Genomic DNA, 18,397 nt, shown 5'->3' on the forward strand with positions numbered 1-18,397 from the left:
TCTTAAAATGGTTATTTGTGTCTTCAACTTTAGTGCGTCAATAGGTAATATAAATGTTAGACTCCCAAACATTATTTTTGCAAACAGAAAAGATTAGAACAGAAGAACAGAACACATTAGAACACAAAGCCCCCCACTGAACATCGAGTCAGTCTGAGATTACATAAAGAGACAGAAGCAATTGAGACAGCCTAAATAGATAGAAGAACTGTGGTGAATTCTCCAAGTAGCTTGGAACATCCTACCTGCCAACAACCAAGAAAAACTGTGTCCAGGTGTACCTAGGAGAATTGGTGCTGTTTTAAAGGCAAAGGTGGTCACACCGAATACTGATTTAGCTTTTTTATGTTTACTGGACTTTGTATGACATTAATTGATAAATGAAAACTATTTATGTCATTATTTTTGAAGACATCCTCACTATGCAACATTTTTCACAAGTGCCTAAAACTTTTGCATAGTACTCTATATACAGTACATATTTCTTATACTAAAAGATGGGAGAAAGATCGTTGTCGTTTTTGAGTTGTGAGCAAAAAAAAAAAAATGTCAATATCCCTAGGTCTCCCCTAATATATTCATAATTAAACTGATTTTCAGGGGTGCATTCCCGAAAGCATCATAAGCCAGATATGGTCGCAAGTACCATCGTTACCAACATAGTTCAACGATTTGCCGTTTCCCGAAACCGTAGTTCCAATGAACATTCACAAACAGTATCGCAAAGTTGTGTGGTTAGAAGCATAGTTCCTTGTTGGTTTGCTGTGTGGACATCATTTCACTTCACTGAGGCTTCTATATCTTTTATTCTATATATATATCTTTCATTTTGTAAAGAATCTGATCATGTTTACATGCATTTAAAAAAAAGACATTCTGAGTTTTGCAGAAAACATTTCTGAAATGTCATGCAAATGCGAATGCAGTCGTTTAAGTGCTTAAAAGCTGAGAAGAGAAATCGCTTTAACACAAGCGGTTTCTGTTGGAGAACACAGCTTCTGTGTCCATGTTAACGCACAAGTGGCGTTATTGGTTGCATTCCAAATGGGATAAATCAGCCTCCGAAGGCACCTCAAAGGAATCATAATAGACAATCATAATAGATTAAACTGAATTTTCAATAAAAATGGCTTAAAAAGTGAATTCCAAATGACTGCTCTCACAGTGGATGGACTTTGAAGGTAATAGTGCATAGAGATGACCTCTTCTGAATAGAACGTGCACATCTGAAGAGTGCACATGTGCGTATGTGCTCAAGTGCGTCGGGGGAACCCCAAAGTCTAATGTAGAGGGAAACACAACTATTGCAGCGCAATGCATCTGTCGCATTAAATAGTCTGATTTAGTGTCTTCAGCAGCTTTCTCACATTAAACGTCTTTCTGGTGTGCATGCAAATGAGCTATTATAATTTAATTTTCCCTGAAGTTATTACTCCACCCCCTGCATAATGTCATTAATGACAGCTCTATGTTGTTGAACCAACGTGGTTCGAAAGATGGATGTGCAAAATAGTTACTATGGTTTCAGGAAACAGTCGTGACTAGCTAGTTAATTTCTCCAATGATGCATCATACTGTGGAGGCTAAGCAGTGAACTGCATCGTTGTTAGGGAAACGCACCCCAGATATCTATAAAAACAAGTTTACAGGAAGAGACTTTAAGTGGTCTCTATAATACTGCATAAATACCTTCCGGCATAAATATTGGAAAGATTAAAAAGGTGTCAGAAGCTAGTTAGAGCTGCCATCAAAAACATCCAGTAGTTTGTCCAATAAATGCACAGTATACATCACAATATACAGTACACTACACTGTATACATACTTTACATCAATACAAGCAAATACCCACCTAACTGTTGGAAGAGGAGAGCCACGCTCTTACAGGTGATAGGCAGGTTGTCATTCAGAGGGGTTTGTATGAGCTGCCGGTCCCCCGCTCCAAGTGAAAAAAGCTTCTGAAAACATGAATACAAACTTCCTGATCATTTACAATGGAAAAATGCATGATGCAAATAACATCAACAAATACCAAATAATATTCCAATGCTAATCACTATACAAATAACTATGTAGAATAAATGGTGGAACTTAAAACAGCCATGTTCTATACTTTTGTAACATTGTTTTCTTGCACCGAAAAATCTTAATTTAGATTGAAATTCTTACACTCTCTTTATACTTCCATATGTACAGTGAATGACCTCAGTTTGTGAAATGAGTAACAATGCCCCTCCCAAGATGTTCAATATGGAACAGGTTTAGATATGTGAACATGGGCAGTCATACGATAGTGTGCTGATATTCATGATGCATTCTAAATGACCCATTTTTGCAGTTTAAAGTGCTTTTCCACCATCGGGCCGAATGGTTCTGAGCACGATGAGGAATGGTTACAGTAGCATTTCCACTTAAGCACATTTCAGTATGGTTCGATCTCAAACCATTCCTGTCCCGGAATTCTCAGCATCGTTCGCTAATTCCATTCTAATCCAGATTTCGCAGCTCCACAGTGCAAAAAGAAACCGTAACAGTGTCAATGAACTCGGATCTGTACAGAATGAGAACCACTCGGCCCGATGGTGGAAAAGCGTTCTTCGTTTCCATAAATCATCTAGGTAGCCTGGGAAGTCAGAGAATGTGTCAAGTTTAATTTCATAAATCTAATTCCATGCACCAGTATCAACAAACCTGTGGTCAGAAAACTCCAAAGCTGCAGCTGCATAACCAAAGTCACTTCAAACTGATGTTTAGGAAAACCCAAATCATACATCAACCATTGAGGCAAAGCCACAGAAAGATTGTTTTTATTTTAAAATGTGTTTATCCTTCACTTATTTAGAAGCACTTTATCAAATCCTAGTTGGCTGCCACCCTATAGGCAACATTTTTAGGCATAACAGGGTGCTCACCGAAGCAAGGGCTGTTCCAAACAGTAGGCGGCAAAACTATGCTGAATCCAAGTGATGCTAACATAAGATCAGGACAAATTCTAAGGTCACATCACAAGATTTTAAACAGTGGCTGCCCCTGAAGAGCATTTTTAAATCCGTTACTTAAGATATTTCATTTGAGCTAAGATGCTGCCTTAAAGGGATAGTTCACCCAAAAATTAAAATTCTCTCATCATTTACTCACCCTCATGCCATCCCAGATGTGTATGACTTTCTTCCTTCCGCAAAACACAAAGGTTTTTAGTAGAATATCTCAGTTCTGTAGTTCCTCATAAGTGAATGGTGGCCAGAACTTTGAAGGCGAAAAAAGCATGTATAGGCAGCATAAAATTAATCCAAAGGACTCCAGTGGTTAAATCCATGTCATCAGAAGTGATAAGATAGGTGAGGGTGAGAAACATTTCAATGTTTATGTCCTTTATTACTATAAATCTCCACTTTCACATTCACATTCTTCTTTTGTTTTTGGCGATTCACATTCTTCACGCATATCGCCACTCACTGGGCAGGGAGGAGAATTTAAAGTAAAAAGTACTTAAATATTGATCGGTTTCTCACCCACACCAATCATATCGCTTCTGAAGACATTGATTTAACCACTGGAGTCGTATGGATTAATTTGATGCTGCCTTTACATCCTTTTTGGAGCTTTAAATTTCTGGCCACCAATCATTTGCATTGAATGGACCAAAAGAGCTGAGATATTCTTGTAAAAATCTTCATTTGTGTCCAGAAGAAGAAAGAAAGTCATACATATCTGTGATGGCATTAGGGTAAGTACTGATAAGAATTTTTATTTTTGAGTGAACTTTCCCTTTAAGGAATCTGCCTATGGACACAGCTGACAGCAAAGTAGCTCACTAGCTTTTGGAACGGAGTCTCAGATCTTGGCTCTCTGCCATGTATTGCTTGTAAGACACATCAGACATACATTAATAGACCCAATAAGGTGCAGAAGGCTGTTTAGTGGACAGATGCACACTGGAGTTGAGGCCTACCCAAAGTGGCCCTTAAGTCCCATGGCACATTTCAAGAGGATGGAGTTAAAGTCACACTGAAAGATGAATATGTTAATCTCCTGAGGTTTAAAACTCATATTCCATTTGACCATCATGATCCCAAAATGCAGCTGGGAAGAATAATGGTTTCTGGAGGATTTTTAAAATGCACTGGTGAATGACATCAAAAATAAATATGATGCTAGGGAATTTAACATGGGATCCTGTTAAACCCCATCTGAATATATCTATTTCCCCTGAAAGGACTATTTAAATTGTTTAACGATATCTTTTATTGTGATTTACTCATTCTGTTTGATTTATGTGAGTACAGTGTACAATAAAGAACTGATGATTTAGAAACTGTTTGAAGAGAAAACATTTTACTTTTCGTTTAAAGCTGTGACATTAAAGGGATAGTTCACCTCAAATTGATAATTCTGTAATCATTTACTCACCCTCATTTACTCACGTTCCAAACCTGTGACTTCCTTCTGTGGAACACAAAAGGAAATGTTAGGTAGAATGTTAACCTCAGTCATCACTGAATTTCTTTGCATTTTTTTCCATATCTTGAAAGTTAATGTTAATTAAGGCTCTGCCTAACATCTTCTTTTGTTCAATTCTGTGAAAGTCATACTGGTTTAGAACAACATGAGGGGTAGTAAATGATGACAGAATTATAAGGAGTATCAGAGAGGACAGAAATGAGAAGAAATTACACCACGACACGAGAGCAACATTTTTTATGTTTTAACTTTTCAGCACTGAGCACTTTCACTGCCCCTTAAAGACTTTTCCACTTCTCAAATTCTCCAGTGAAAAAAATACACAATGTGAGACACCCATCTTTCACTAGGAAACCATCCTAAAGGTACACCGATCAACACACAAATTAACCCACTAACCCTCTATCGGATCAAGTATCCCACAGGGGTCAGGGTCGAGACAGATGAGGAATTCTTTGGTAAAGTAATATCTGACCTGAGAACCTCCAGCCACAGGCACCAAACATGTAAAGAGATTGGCCACAAGTCCTTCCAGAGGGAAGCTCAGACTGTCGACGTACACAGTGTAGATAAGTCCCAAACAGCCCTAGGAGAGAACACAAAGACTTACAGCAATTCCTGGCACACAAACACTTCTATAATACTTACTGGACATAAAATTACACATCACTTCTAAGCTAAATATTTTTATTGGCCTGACAAGTTTCCTAGTATTTGCGAATCCATTGCTAATGTTTTCAAAGTGTTTACTGATTTGTTCTTTAGAGCATAAAACTTTATTATTTAGAATTATTTGTGGAAATGACAGGAAATACCAACAGGTTATAATAGTGCCCTATCAAGTAGGCAAATTAAGAAACAAAGACATGCGATGTGTGGCTATGAACATTTGGTCCTTTCCCAAATATTACAACAAACTCAATCCTGGGCACAGTTCATACCAAATACATGAATCTAGGCAAACACTAAAAAACTACCTGAGGCAGGCAGTCTGCATAACATTTTGGATGGTGAGAATTTCCTGCGTTTGAGCGCCAATGATATTCCAATCCCTGTTTTTATTCCATCAGCAGACATAAATTTTAAGACTTCAACCATTTAAGAGCTGTGATGATCAATACTGTTTCATGGTTTAAATGAACCTAAATCCAACTACTACTACAGCTTTAAAAGTCCTGGTTATGAGTAGAGATGGACTGATCCCACTTTTTCTCTACCGATCCAATATCTGAACTCTCGGTATCAGCCGATACAGATCCCAATCTGATATCAGTGTTGTTTTTCGTAACGTGCATTCACTAAAATGCAGAGCACATGTAGACTATATATTTACTTATTAAACTTTGAGTCTCTTGACTTTGAGTAAAATGCATGAGTCATACGGACTACTTATGCTTTTATTGTTCTTTTATGTAATTTTTGTAACTTATTTTTTTCTCCCCTTTTCTCCCCAGTTTGGAATGCCCAATTCCCAATGCGCTCTAAGTCCTCATGGTGGCGTAGTGACTCGCCTCCATCCGGGTGGCGGAGGATGAATCTCAGTTGCCTCCGCGTCTGAGACCGTCAATCCGAGCATCTTATCATGTGGCTTGTTGAGCGCGTTACCATGGAGACATAGCGCATGTGGAGGCTTCACGCTATTCTCCGCGGCATCCACGCACAACTCACCACGCGCCCCACCGAAAGCGAGAACCACACATTATAGTGGCCACGAGGAGGTTACACCATGTGACTCTACCCTCCCTAGTAATCGGACCAATTTGGTTGCTTAGGAGACCTGGCTGGAGTCACTCAGCACACCCTGGATTCGAACTTGCGACTCCAGGGGTGGTAGTCAGCGTCTTTACTCGCTGAGCTAGCCAGGCCCATCATTTTTGTAACTTGACAGTAACAACCATTACTTACACACAGTAACAGATTTGGATTGGGCTCGTCAGACCAATACCTGATACAGTTAAAAACATCAGTATCGGAGCTGATACCAGTATTGGATCGGTGCATCTCTAGTTATGAGTGGCCAGTTCTCATCATAAACTCCATTTAGACAGCATAATGCTGAATGACTAAGCCTTACAGTACAGGAAATCGTATACAGACTTTATTCTATCGAGTTTTCCATGAGATTTCAACTGAAGTTTGTTAGAGTCAGGGTACTAAATTTACATTTGCCAAGTGCCAGTGCGAGTAAAGACTTACTCAATTTGAGTTAGAACTGATGCATGATTTCAAGCTGCAGTGTGTAAATCTTTTCTGTTAAAATAGGCTACTTTTATCCGAGCTTAATATGCAGAGACAACTAGAAGTTTGAAGCCATTCGTAGGTTGATTCCCACCAAAATGTGTTAACACTGCAGCTCGACAGAGTAACATTGCCTCAAGCAACGGTGTGAGTTTGGGGCAGGACTGTCTGCCTAACCAGTGGAGAATGGGGGGAATATTTGGGAAACATTTTTGAAAACAACCATTATTTTTGCAAATCCGTGTGGTGATGCTAGTAGTGCAGAAATTACACACTTCAGCTCCAAAATACAATGTAAGAACAGTAGTCCAAATATTGTTGATGTAAGTGACATGAGTGAATCAAATTAAAGAGCTGAAGACGACCAGTTTAGTTTTGGTTCTAAAGACAAATAATTTTTAAAGGATGAATCTCAATGACATTATTCATTTAAACCACACAATGAGGACTTTAAGACATGACAGCATTATTTTCTGCTACAGCATCATTTTTGGTAAAGCTGCTTTGAAACGATGTGTATTGTTGACTTGACTTGGTCGTAACTCCAGAACTTCATGTGGCTATACATTCCTGACGTGAAGCCACCAAAACACATATCCAAGGGGCAAACTCACAATGAATCTTGATGTTTCTGTGAGAGTTGGAATTTCACAGAGAGACTACTGTAGCTAAAATGTGATACCGCAAAAGACACAATGACCTCTGCTGTTCAACTCAAATACACAGGGGAAAAATCTCTAAATAATTCCTTTGTCACAGGGACAATAAATATAGGCCTATATTTTAGGTGGTAAGAAATTTTGATGGCTGGAAGTGTGGCCAAAACCTAACTTTGGACCCTGTAGATTAAATAATTATAGATTGGTATAAAATAAAATAAATAAAAATACAATGTACAAAATACAAAAACAATATAATGAACTAATGTTAAAACAACACATGCTCATACACAGTAAATTCACAAAAGCATGGCAGAAACTGTTTATGGAACATTGATAGCATTCTGCCAACTCTTTGAAAACAACTCACAAATAAGGCCATCGGTTTCATCCACTAAAGTTATAAAGCGAAAGAAATGTGGAAATATAGTAGAATCTAGTAGTGATGTCATTACTCATGTCTGAGAAACCATGCTTTTGTGTTTTAGATTACCCTAAATATTTCTGGGTAATCCAGCCTGGAGACCAGAATTAGACTTTTGGGTGCAAAGACTTGAGCTGGCTGGATCAAACCATCTTCTTCCTCCTCCTCCTCTTCCTCCTCCTGGTCGTCCCCATCCGCCTCCAGTGTCTTTGAGCCCTGAAAAAGGAAAAACAAACAATAATAATTAAAAAAGCCTGGGCTAAATAAAATTCCATGCAGCTGAGTTACTCTTTGTGTTGGTGGACATGTATGGAGCAATTGCATGAGATAAGAGCCATTCAGTGAAAAAAACAGTGAAAATCCTTTTTCCTCAGCAGAGGTGGACAGAGAGGATTGCGGGGATCATTCTCTTAATTCTTTGTTTTTCGCTACTGATAATCATCTGAGTTGAGGAGTTGAGAGGGCATTGGGAAACAACGCATAAAGATCACATGATTGCATGTTCTCACAATCACTGATAAAACTAAGCTTACAGTGTGTAGACAGGCTTAGTAAATATAAACTGACCGGCGCTCAGTATACAAGCAGAATCTGGTTTGCTCAAAGAATTCTAGAACGGCACTTCAATAACTACATCAAATGTGATCATGGATATGAGGTCAGCCAAACTGTTCTGCCTTTTTCCAACTAGCAAAAAAAAAAAAAGAAAAAAGGATAACAGGAGCAAATTCAGTTAGAGGGTCCTGCATACCTATCAGTCGAAAGCGTGACATTGCGCTGACAGAGTTAGTGTCACTTAAGGATGGAGAAAGTCAAGAAACGCCACATGAAGAAGGGAGTGAGTAATGCTGGACGTATAAAAACACAAGTGGAGTGAAAGAGGTGATGGTCTTGGAAATTGGTGGAAAAAGTTTTGTGGGGTTTTTGTGCAAGGATCTTGAGATGTTATTTGATTCGGTGTAGGGTCATGTTACAAGCCCTGCTTTAGAGTAGGAGTTCGATGTGTGCACAATCAAATTGGCTCCATGTGGGTGTTTGGAAAAATGTAATTTCCTTAATAAGCATGTCAAAAAGATGCAATCAGTGTAAAAACAAATATCACTGTAATTACACCATGTACAACCCCAAGTTGAGTTTACAGAACAACACAAGGAGTAAATCATGAGATATTCTAAATATGTGCTAGGTCAAAATCAAGCACACATGTGACTATATAGAAGGGATAGTTCACCCAAAAATCTAAATTCTGTCATCGATTACTCACCCAATATTTTGTTTCAAACCCATATGTCTGTCTTTATTCTATGGAAGACAAAAGAAGAGGTTTGCCAAAATGTTAGCCTCAGTCACAATTCACCTTCATTGAAGGGGGGGGGGCATTCATTGAATGTGAATGGTGACTGAGGCATTCATTCTGCCTAACATCTTTTGTTTTGCATGGAAGAAATTCATACAGGTTTAAAACAACATCAGGGTGAGAAATTATGACAGAATTTTCATTTTTGGGTGAACTATTTCTTTAAAATTAGATGGTAGGGCTTTGTTGGATGGTTGCCAGGGTGTTGCTATGTAGGTACTAAGGTGTTCTGTTACACAAGCAGTGTTTTAGGATTTTAGGTTCTGTTGACATTGCATCGTCATGGGAACGAAGTTGTAAAATTGGTTTTAACTTTACACTGAAAAGTTTAGTAAGTGACTTTCACTCTAAATTCATGTTTACACTCATATTGTTTATGTCTTATGGCTATACATTAGAAAAAGTGAGTATTTTAATGTAAACAAAAATTGCCCCCCATTCACAATGAGGGGCAAGTCAAGTACATTTTTGTGGTAATTAATATCATGCCACAAATGCTGTTGATTGAGCATAAATTGTATTAAACCCGGAATATTCCTTTAAGTGCTTAAGTTAAAACCTTAATTCTTTAAATATGCTCATTAATTTTAATGAAGACTTTTAATTTCTGATATGTGAATCACTTTGAGCCACACTTGATACAAATAAACTGTATTATTATTATTAGGGGTTTGTTCAAATCTCTAACATTAAGCATGAGCAAAGGTAACAATGATGCTTGCTTTAGCAAGCACCACAAATAAAATAAACAAAGTGTTTGGATATCAGATGCATACCATTTAAGAACTTTTTGATGTAAATAGTTCTGCAGACTTAATTATCATCCTCAGATAAGACTTAAGTTTGCCCCTGAGTAATCTTCCACTGCTCGCAATCTGCTTCTAATTGACTGGTTGAGCCTGCATCATGCCTGCGAATTCATAACGGTGCCCACCTCTCAAACCCTGCTGTCTAACCCCTGCACTGGATTCCATTTGATTTGCTCAGACAGTAAAAACATGCCACAAGATCCACAGCATCTTATCAGTAGGAGCACAGGATTAAAATACCCCCATTGATGGGAAACACATTTCAACCGTATTGGGAGGATTTGGTTCAATTATGAAGAAAAATACATTCCAGTGCTGCCTCTTCCAATCTGATAAAAGAAAAATATCTTTCAGTGTGTCAGACAATGTCATGATTTTTTACATTAACTAGGCTTAATGGTGAAACCTGAAATGCTCTGTCCCAGCAGATGTGCTAAAAATCAATGAACTTATAAAAGAGGTCTATAAATAGCAAGAAATATAATGGAGATCATTTTTTAAATGATTTTACTCCATGGACTACAACATAAAACTCAGGACACTTACACAACAGAAAAAGTTTTGATGGAGCATTTGATGTAAATGGGAGTGTGTAAGATTTGTTTTGAGGGTGTGGAAAGAGCCAGTTCAGTTTGAAATCAAGTGGTAATACAACATTTCCGACAGCAAAAATTGACCTACCTGTATTTTCCACTCTTTTTGACCAATACATGACTTTCCCAGGTGTGTCTGATTACTGAAAATTAAATTTTTGTATCTTTTTAATTTAGACTGATTGGCCAATGCAATGTTTCACCGATTTGTGAACCATTTTAACTAATTCATTGACAAGGACCAACTCAAAAGAATGATTTGATCACAACAATTCGAATATAACTGTCTTGCACTATAGAAATTTCCATGTCATTTCCAAGAAAATTAAGACTTTGCATCACTTTTCTTGGTAAGGAAAACACAATATTAAAATTCCCTGATATTTCCAGGAACCCTGTACATTTTTATTTTTAAACATATGCCACAATGGAGAGTTCTCTGACATAGCGTAAAATCTTATATGAAAGCACATACTGCATGCAGACCTACTTGTTTTATACACACACTCACTGGACTAAGATGCTGTCCAGCACCTTTTCACTTCCTGCCACATAAATCCACAAAAACCATCCCAAGACATCTAAAGCGACAATGGGCTATCAAGGTCATTAAGTGAAAGAAGCCATCCTGCATCACAAACTGCTGGATAAGAGTATCAAAGACAAACTGCTATTAAGAATGATGCTTCACCCACTTAATGTGCGATGACACTGTGAAGTAGTCTTCATGGGTGGCCTTCTCCCTTAACCTCCCATGAAGCTTAGTAGTAAAGGACACCATATAAATAAAGATGATTAACAGTCTCTCAGTATGAGAAAAATGCGAAGCGACCGAGCAAGAGGACACACATTTGACTCAAGAGAGGACAGAAAGGAGGACAGCGTCAGCCGACAGCTGGGGGTCTTCAAAGCTCAGACTTGACATGCAGAAGGTCTTGCCAAACAGTTTTGTAACCTTCTGGAACCGCCAGCCTCTGAATGCAAAGAAATCTGCTGCTTTCATTGACCATTTAAATGCACATTCTTTATTCTCTCATGAGCTGGTGTATGAGTATTCTGTCCAGTAAAGCAACAGGACGTTGACAGGCATACTGGCATCCGTGTTGAAGCCATTGGTAAACTGGATGAATCAGTGTGAATCTGCAAAGGAAAACCAATTGACCTTCTACTGTAGGCATTTAAACAGCGAGAGGTCTGCTTATCAAATACATGTGATTCACAGGTTCGAAATGCTTCACTTTTTTCCATGATGACCACCACATCCTGAGAACTGAATTAGGTTAATTACCAAAATGCCACATTGCCGGTACTAGGATGCAGTACTCAAAGGATGTGGAATGTCAGGACGTCCCTTACGTAGGGGGATTAGATCATTATTTCCACAGGTTAAAAAAAAAAAAAAAAAAAAAAAAAAAAGACTTTCTAGAATGAGTAGCCTATTGCTTTGGTGAAACATGGAGGTGGAACATTAATAAACTATCCCAAAACATTTTTTTTTTTTTTAAATGCAAATGTCCCACTAGGAAGTCTAAAAGAGGGATGTTTCCAATCTAACCTGTTTTCTGAGAAGAGCATGTTGCGACATCCTAAATGATTAAAAGCTGTGCAGCTCATTGTCTTGAACATCCAAACATCCTTTGAAGGCATCAATTAATTTTTTGTCCAAATCAAATACCAAAATGGCATTTCATTTGTCTACAGTGGACTGAACTCAAACTCCAGCTGAGGAGCATGAGTCTTGATACATGACCATGACTGTGGAATCTCAACATCTTCTTAAGAAAACCATCAAGTTTAGGCACTTGTTTTTAAAAATTATGCACATGGCACATATCACTGAAACAAAAAGATTTCAATAGGTGAGAAAATAGGACAAGCACAAATAAACACTAAAAATGTGCAAGAGAGAAATCACCATATGTAGGAATTCAACCTCTTCTACTTCCACTTCTACATGTTGCCAATGAGCCATACCAAGTTGCGTCACCACAAAAAAAAAATATTTCTGAGAAAATGTTCTTCCTGCTGCAGGCAACTGGTTTTTAATACAAAAAAAAAAAAAAATTCCATTTGGTGAGGATTGGATAAACATTGTAAAAGATGTTTCAAAAAAACAGCTTACATTAACATTCAAAATGGCAAAAAATGGCAAATGGCAGGCCTCTGAAAACCTGCTCAGATCTCTGGTTTCGGTGACACCAAATTCGCCAATTCGTTATGACATCTCAACAACAACTGTAAAAATCAATTAATCAAAAATCTATACATTCACATTTATGCGACTTGGTCTGAAGACCATGCGAGACAAATTTTGGAAAACTGTGGTGACGAGTATTGAAAAATATTTGTTTACAGTCTTATATTTCAAGACTGTGAAAATTTAAAAGACTGGGTTCAATTAAATTGTTATGAGGGGAGAAAAAAAAATTATAGTTGAAAGGGTTCACAAGTTATAAGCTATAAAGTTATAATTTTGAGCTGATGTTGGCGTTAGAGGGTTTGAATAATAGATGCCCAAATGGGACTGGGGACTAGTCGCACTCCCCTAAATGACAGTGCCAAATTTCACAACTTTCCTCCAAACAGATTGCCATAGACTCCCAGCCAAAGAAAGCATAATAGTAATAATAAGAAGAACACCAACGAAAATAAGAGGGGCTATGCACCTGTGGTGCTTGTTCCCTAATAAAATACAAAATTGCTTTTGGGTAACTGCAGAGATGAACAGCTGTGCTCAATGAAATCTGTGTGCTATCAGACAGATATTTGATCTGTTGATATACTCATTACATTTTACAGTACAGTGGCATACAAAGACCTGGTCTGCAGGATGTGAATGAATGAATGTTACATTTATATAGTGCTTTTCTGACACTATACTCAAAACGCTTTACACAGTGAACAGGGGACTCTCTTCAACCACCACCAATGTGCAGCATCCACCTGGATGATCACCACACACCAGCTATTGGTGGAGAGGAGAGAACAGAGTTATAGAGCCAATTAATGGATGGGGATTATTAGGAGGCCATGATTGAGAAGGGCCAATGGGGGGAATTTGGCCAGGACACCGGGGTTACACCCCTAATCTTTACGAGAAGTGCCCTGGGATTTTTAATGACCATAGAGAGTCAGGAACTCGGTTTAATGTCTCATTCATAGGATGGTGCCTTTTTACAGTATAGTGCCCCTGCCACTATACTAGGGTGTTAGGGACCCACACAGACCACAGGGTGAGCACCCACTGCTGGCCTCTCTAATACCTCTTCCAGCAGCAACCTCAGATTTCCCCAGGAGGTCTCCCATCCAGGTAATGACCAGGCTCAATCCTGCTTAGCTTCAGTGGGCAACCGGTCTTGAGCTACAGGATGATATGGCTGCTGGCTGCTTTACACTGATGTGGTTTAAAGGCGGTTGAACACCGGATGAGAAGCGCTACGTCGCATCGCGTGTAGGACACGGCACAGGTATCAAACACAGGGCACGTCGATGCGGTACAGGTGGCAGACAGTCCACACAAAAGTTACCAAGGTTTTTCCCTTCTTCAAGAATGAACAATGCTAGAGTAAATAATCTATGTCCTTTGATAATGATTTGGGTCGAATTTAATGGAAAATATGCGAGTGGCGCTCTGTGGCATGGCAGAAATTTGAGCAGCCTCCGGAGTTGGTTTGGTGTTCTGGTGTTCATGTGTATCTTTGTTAAGACATTCAGAAGATAAAAGGTCCATCATTCAATATTGGCCATGGGCAAAAATTTATTTGCTCATATCTGCCAAATGATTTGATCAATACTCACAGAATCACATTTTGTCAGGAGACTCCCTGGAAGAAACGGTTCAAATTTTGTGTGAGCTGGACCAATGGCCTACTAGCATAATCATTTCAAGCATAAGCCTCAAAGGAATAGTTCACCCAAAAATGAAAATTTGCTGATAATTTACTCACCCTCAGGCCATCCAAGAGTTTCTTTCCTCATCAAAACAGAATTTAAGATTTTTAGGATTTCATTTCAGGCCTCCTCCTTTAAACAATGCAAGTGAATGTATGAATGTATGGCCCAAAATGCATATTTAGGGTGCATCAAAATAATCCACATGACTCCAGTTGACAAATAAAGTTCTTCTGAACCCAAACGATTGATTATTTTTAGAAACAAAACAATACTTATACACTTTTTAACTACAAATGTTCGCTTCTGTACATCTCTGTGATGCACGCTCATGAGAGGGATGACGTAAGCTCGTTGGTAAGGTCACGCATCACGTGGAGGAGAAGACAGGAAGCGTGTCATTGTATACAAGAGAAGGAGTGCTGTACAAAAGTTGAATTGTCTTTGCTGTAGATTTGTATAAGTGTATTGTTCAAAAAGGTCATTTGGTGTGTGTATCCTGGATGCTTCAATCTTCAGAAACCCCAAAGAAAATGCACACCGGGAAAAATATTAACTTTTCATCGATTGCCTATACATGATCATGAGCGATTGAAGCTCTGGCTTATCGTGCTGAACCTGGATATCAGTACACCCCTACACTCTCTCAAATATTGGAGGGTGTGCAGTGAACATTTTACCCCTGAGGATTTCAAACCATCAAAAGAAACAAAGGGTCAATATCTGAATTCATCGGCTGTGCCCGTGCTGTTTTTCCAGCGAACTCAGGTATGTTTGAAAACTTTGTCTTATAGCCTATATATTTCTGCTAAAGAAAAAGCACAAGTAGATAACGCAACGGCATTGCTCCGAAATAAAGGATGGTTATTTGGTTACAAATCTACAGCAAAGACAATTAAACTTTTGTACAGCACTCCTTCTCTTATAAACAATGACGCGCTTCCTGCCTCCTCTACGTGACACGTGACCTTACCAACGAGTTTACGTCATCCCTCTCATACGAAAGCGAACATTTGTAGTTAAAAAGTATATAAGTGTTGTTTTGTTTCTAAAAATAATCAATTGTTTGCATTCACAAGACCTTTATTTGTTGAGTGGAGTCGTGTGGATTATTTTGATGCAACCTAAATATGCATTTTGGACCATCAAAGGAGGACATTCACTTGCATTGTTTAGTAGGAGGCCTGAAATAAAATCCTAAAAATCTTAAATTCTGTTTTGATGAAGAAAGAAACTCAGATACATCTTGGAGTAAATTATCAGCAAATTTTCATTTTTGGGTGAACTTTTCCTTTAAACAAGAACAACTGTTTAGCACTAAAATCAATGCAAGATCTCATGTGTACAGACGTCGACAGAGTTGCACTGAAAAAGGACTTACATTTCTGGTGTTTGCACACCAAAACTTATCAAAAGGGGGGGCTTTCTCCCATTTTCTCCCCAATTCGGCATGCCCAGTTCCCAATGCGCTCTAAGTCCTCTTGGTGGCGTAGTGACTCGCCTCAATCGGGGTGGCGGAGGACAAATCTCAGTTGCCTCCGCGTCTGAGACCGTCAATCCACGTATCTTATCACGTGGCTTGTTGAGCGCATTACCGCGGAGACGTAGTGCACATGGAGGCCCACGCTATTCTCCGCAGCATCCACGCACAACTCACCACGCGCCCCACCGAGAGCGAGAACCACATTATAGCGACCACGAGGAGATTAACCCAACATGACTCTACCCACCCTAGCAACTGGGCCAACTGGTTGCTTAGGAAGCCTGACTGGGGTCATGTTTAGATATTTTTAATGGAAAACAAACAAAAGTAAATTATTTTAAGCTGTGTATAGCCAGGACTTAGCCTCACCTGCAGATTGACCTCTGCCTCAAAGAAGGTCAGACAGGAACAGTAGTGTCGTTCTGAATCAATATCGGTCAGCACCACTGTAAAGAATGTTGGAGGCTTCCTCTCACGAGACAACCTCCATCCACCAGGCTGGCAGAACTGTAAAACCACAAAAAACAAACACTGTTACATTTGAAAGTACAGACCCAGAAATGACCAGGACATCCAATGAGCTCGAAAGCAACCAGTAAATTGTGGTTACTACAGGAGGTGACATCATTTGCATGCAGGAATCTTTAGAATGCCTTGCAGTGTTTTCAAAGGGCTTAAAGGAATGCAGTATGAGGTTGTTGTGGTACGTCAGATCATATGCAGGATGTGCCAGTTCAGTTAGTACATCCTCTCATCAGAGAGCAGGAAACACCACTGGCTTCATTCCCTCAGTGCCGATTCCAAACGTCCCTCCACCTCCCCCCCTTACTCAAGAAGATCCCGTTCAAAGCATAACAAATCTGTATATCCATTAGCAGGCTAACGGTCAGGTGCGACGCTGCAAACTGGATTATACCAGACACAGTACAGAGAGGAAGAGACCGCCCACTCTGAGAAACATTAATGGGAAACAATAGGAACGCTCAATATGGCAGCTTTAGAAAAGGAAGTCTCACCTTCCATTTAAAAGAGTCAATAGCCTTTTTGATACTGGCAACGGCTGTTTTATTCTTTTTTTTTCTCAAGAATGTGCATGCACATTAGCTGGACCAGCCTGGAAAAAACAGTTTTGTATGGTGATTTGTGCTAAAGAAGCACAATGTATGATACCTTTGTCACCCCACTGTACTGCTGATTTGACAGGATTTTTAAATAATCTTGACAGTTTTGGAGATTTTGGTCTTTCCCCATTCAATTAAATAGAAGCTGTTCTTGTTTGCCAATTGCCAACATAGAAAATGATTGCCATTGAGTGAACTGACCTGCCTTGACTTGACACCTGAGCCTTGCAAATTAACAATCAAGCTGAAGTAATTTATTCTGATCCAAACCTTTCAACTAACTTATGTAAGGTTTTTTTCAGCACAGTGAAAGCATAGGTGATGAAAGGACTCTCCTGAAGGACTTTCCTGAGGAGAGGTAACAAGAGGGGAGTGAACTAGACATAAGCCTGTGAATAAATCTGCACTGTTGTGCTCAAGTTCAAAGTGGCTTGGCAGGCGCAGTGGGGTTGGATCGCAATCGGCAACCCAGTAGGAGAGAGTTGAGGAAGAGAAGCAGAAGAACAGATCAAAAGGTGAGGGAAAGAGATGAAAGCAAATCCTGGGAAAAATCAAGGAGTTTAAAACAATGTGCAAAGTCCTGCAGAATGCACAAAGACAAGAGTTAGGGCCCGTTCAGACCAAACGCGATCTTGCGCTAAAAAAAAGCTAGGCGCAGCACAACGAATAGAACAGAACACAGGTGTCTCAAAGCACATTTTCAAAAGTTGAAACAGTGTCTAAAAAATATGGAGCTACTGCACAAGACTCTGTAAAAAAAAAAAATACAGCGAGACGCGCAGCAATGATCAAAGATGTCATCTAGCGCATGTCAACATAGAAAAACAATTCAAAAACAAAGCATACGGATGTAAAAAAGATGAGTTGGTGAAAAAAGAAGATAAACAGTAAAGGGAGAAGGAATGAGAGAGAGAGACCATAAAAATAAAAGAGGGAGATATACAGAGTGTTCTGGATTGACCTCAGGGCTTGAACCAGGATGTTAGCATCCCGCTGCAGCCACAATAGAAGGCAGGAAATCTGGAACACTCACTGGCGAAGACGGAAGAGTGGTATGCTCCTTTCCCTTGTCAGATTGGGACAGGTTCCAGGAAAATGACAGAAAAATATGAAAATATTCAAAGTATGTGATAAATATCCAGCCAACACCAGATAAACAATGAGAGTATGTACGTGGGCTGAAGTAGTGGGACAGGAGTGCCACAGATGCAAAATGGACCTTAATCAGGGAAGACAGCATATTTGGTTAGACATAAATGAAAATGAGCCTGTGAGGGATACATGTACTGCCCGTTCCATAGGTTGTACTGTTGTGCACCTTGATGTCAATCGTTCAGCATACAAAACATTTGTCTTTAAAAA

The 18,397-nt window shown here is 39.2% G+C and overlaps 1 protein-coding gene across 4 annotated transcripts in view; it reads right to left on the reverse strand.

Annotated features, from left to right (window-relative positions):
* LOC127443396 (myotubularin-related protein 13-like) overlaps positions 1 to 18,397 on the reverse strand; it is a 158,811-nt gene that overhangs the window by 96,170 nt on the left and 44,244 nt on the right. For 2 of the 4 annotated variants that reach the window (XM_051705860.1, XM_051713684.1), the window contains 4 exons: positions 16,284 to 16,421; positions 7,851 to 7,997; positions 4,936 to 5,046; positions 1,852 to 1,957 (listed from right to left, as the gene is read on the reverse strand). In XM_051705860.1, coding sequence (XP_051561820.1) covers positions 1,852 to 1,957; positions 4,936 to 5,046; positions 7,851 to 7,997; positions 16,284 to 16,421 — 502 coding nt within the window. Of the gene's footprint in view, positions 1 to 1,851; positions 1,958 to 4,409; positions 4,446 to 4,935; positions 5,047 to 7,850; positions 7,998 to 16,283; positions 16,422 to 18,397 lie in introns of those variants that run through there. The other 2 variants (XM_051721598.1, XM_051647933.1) reach the window with 2 other exon arrangements.

Source organism: Myxocyprinus asiaticus, chromosome 1 (genome assembly GCF_019703515.2).
Source record: "Myxocyprinus asiaticus isolate MX2 ecotype Aquarium Trade chromosome 1, UBuf_Myxa_2, whole genome shotgun sequence".
NCBI classification, from domain to species: domain Eukaryota; kingdom Metazoa; phylum Chordata; class Actinopteri; order Cypriniformes; family Catostomidae; genus Myxocyprinus; species Myxocyprinus asiaticus.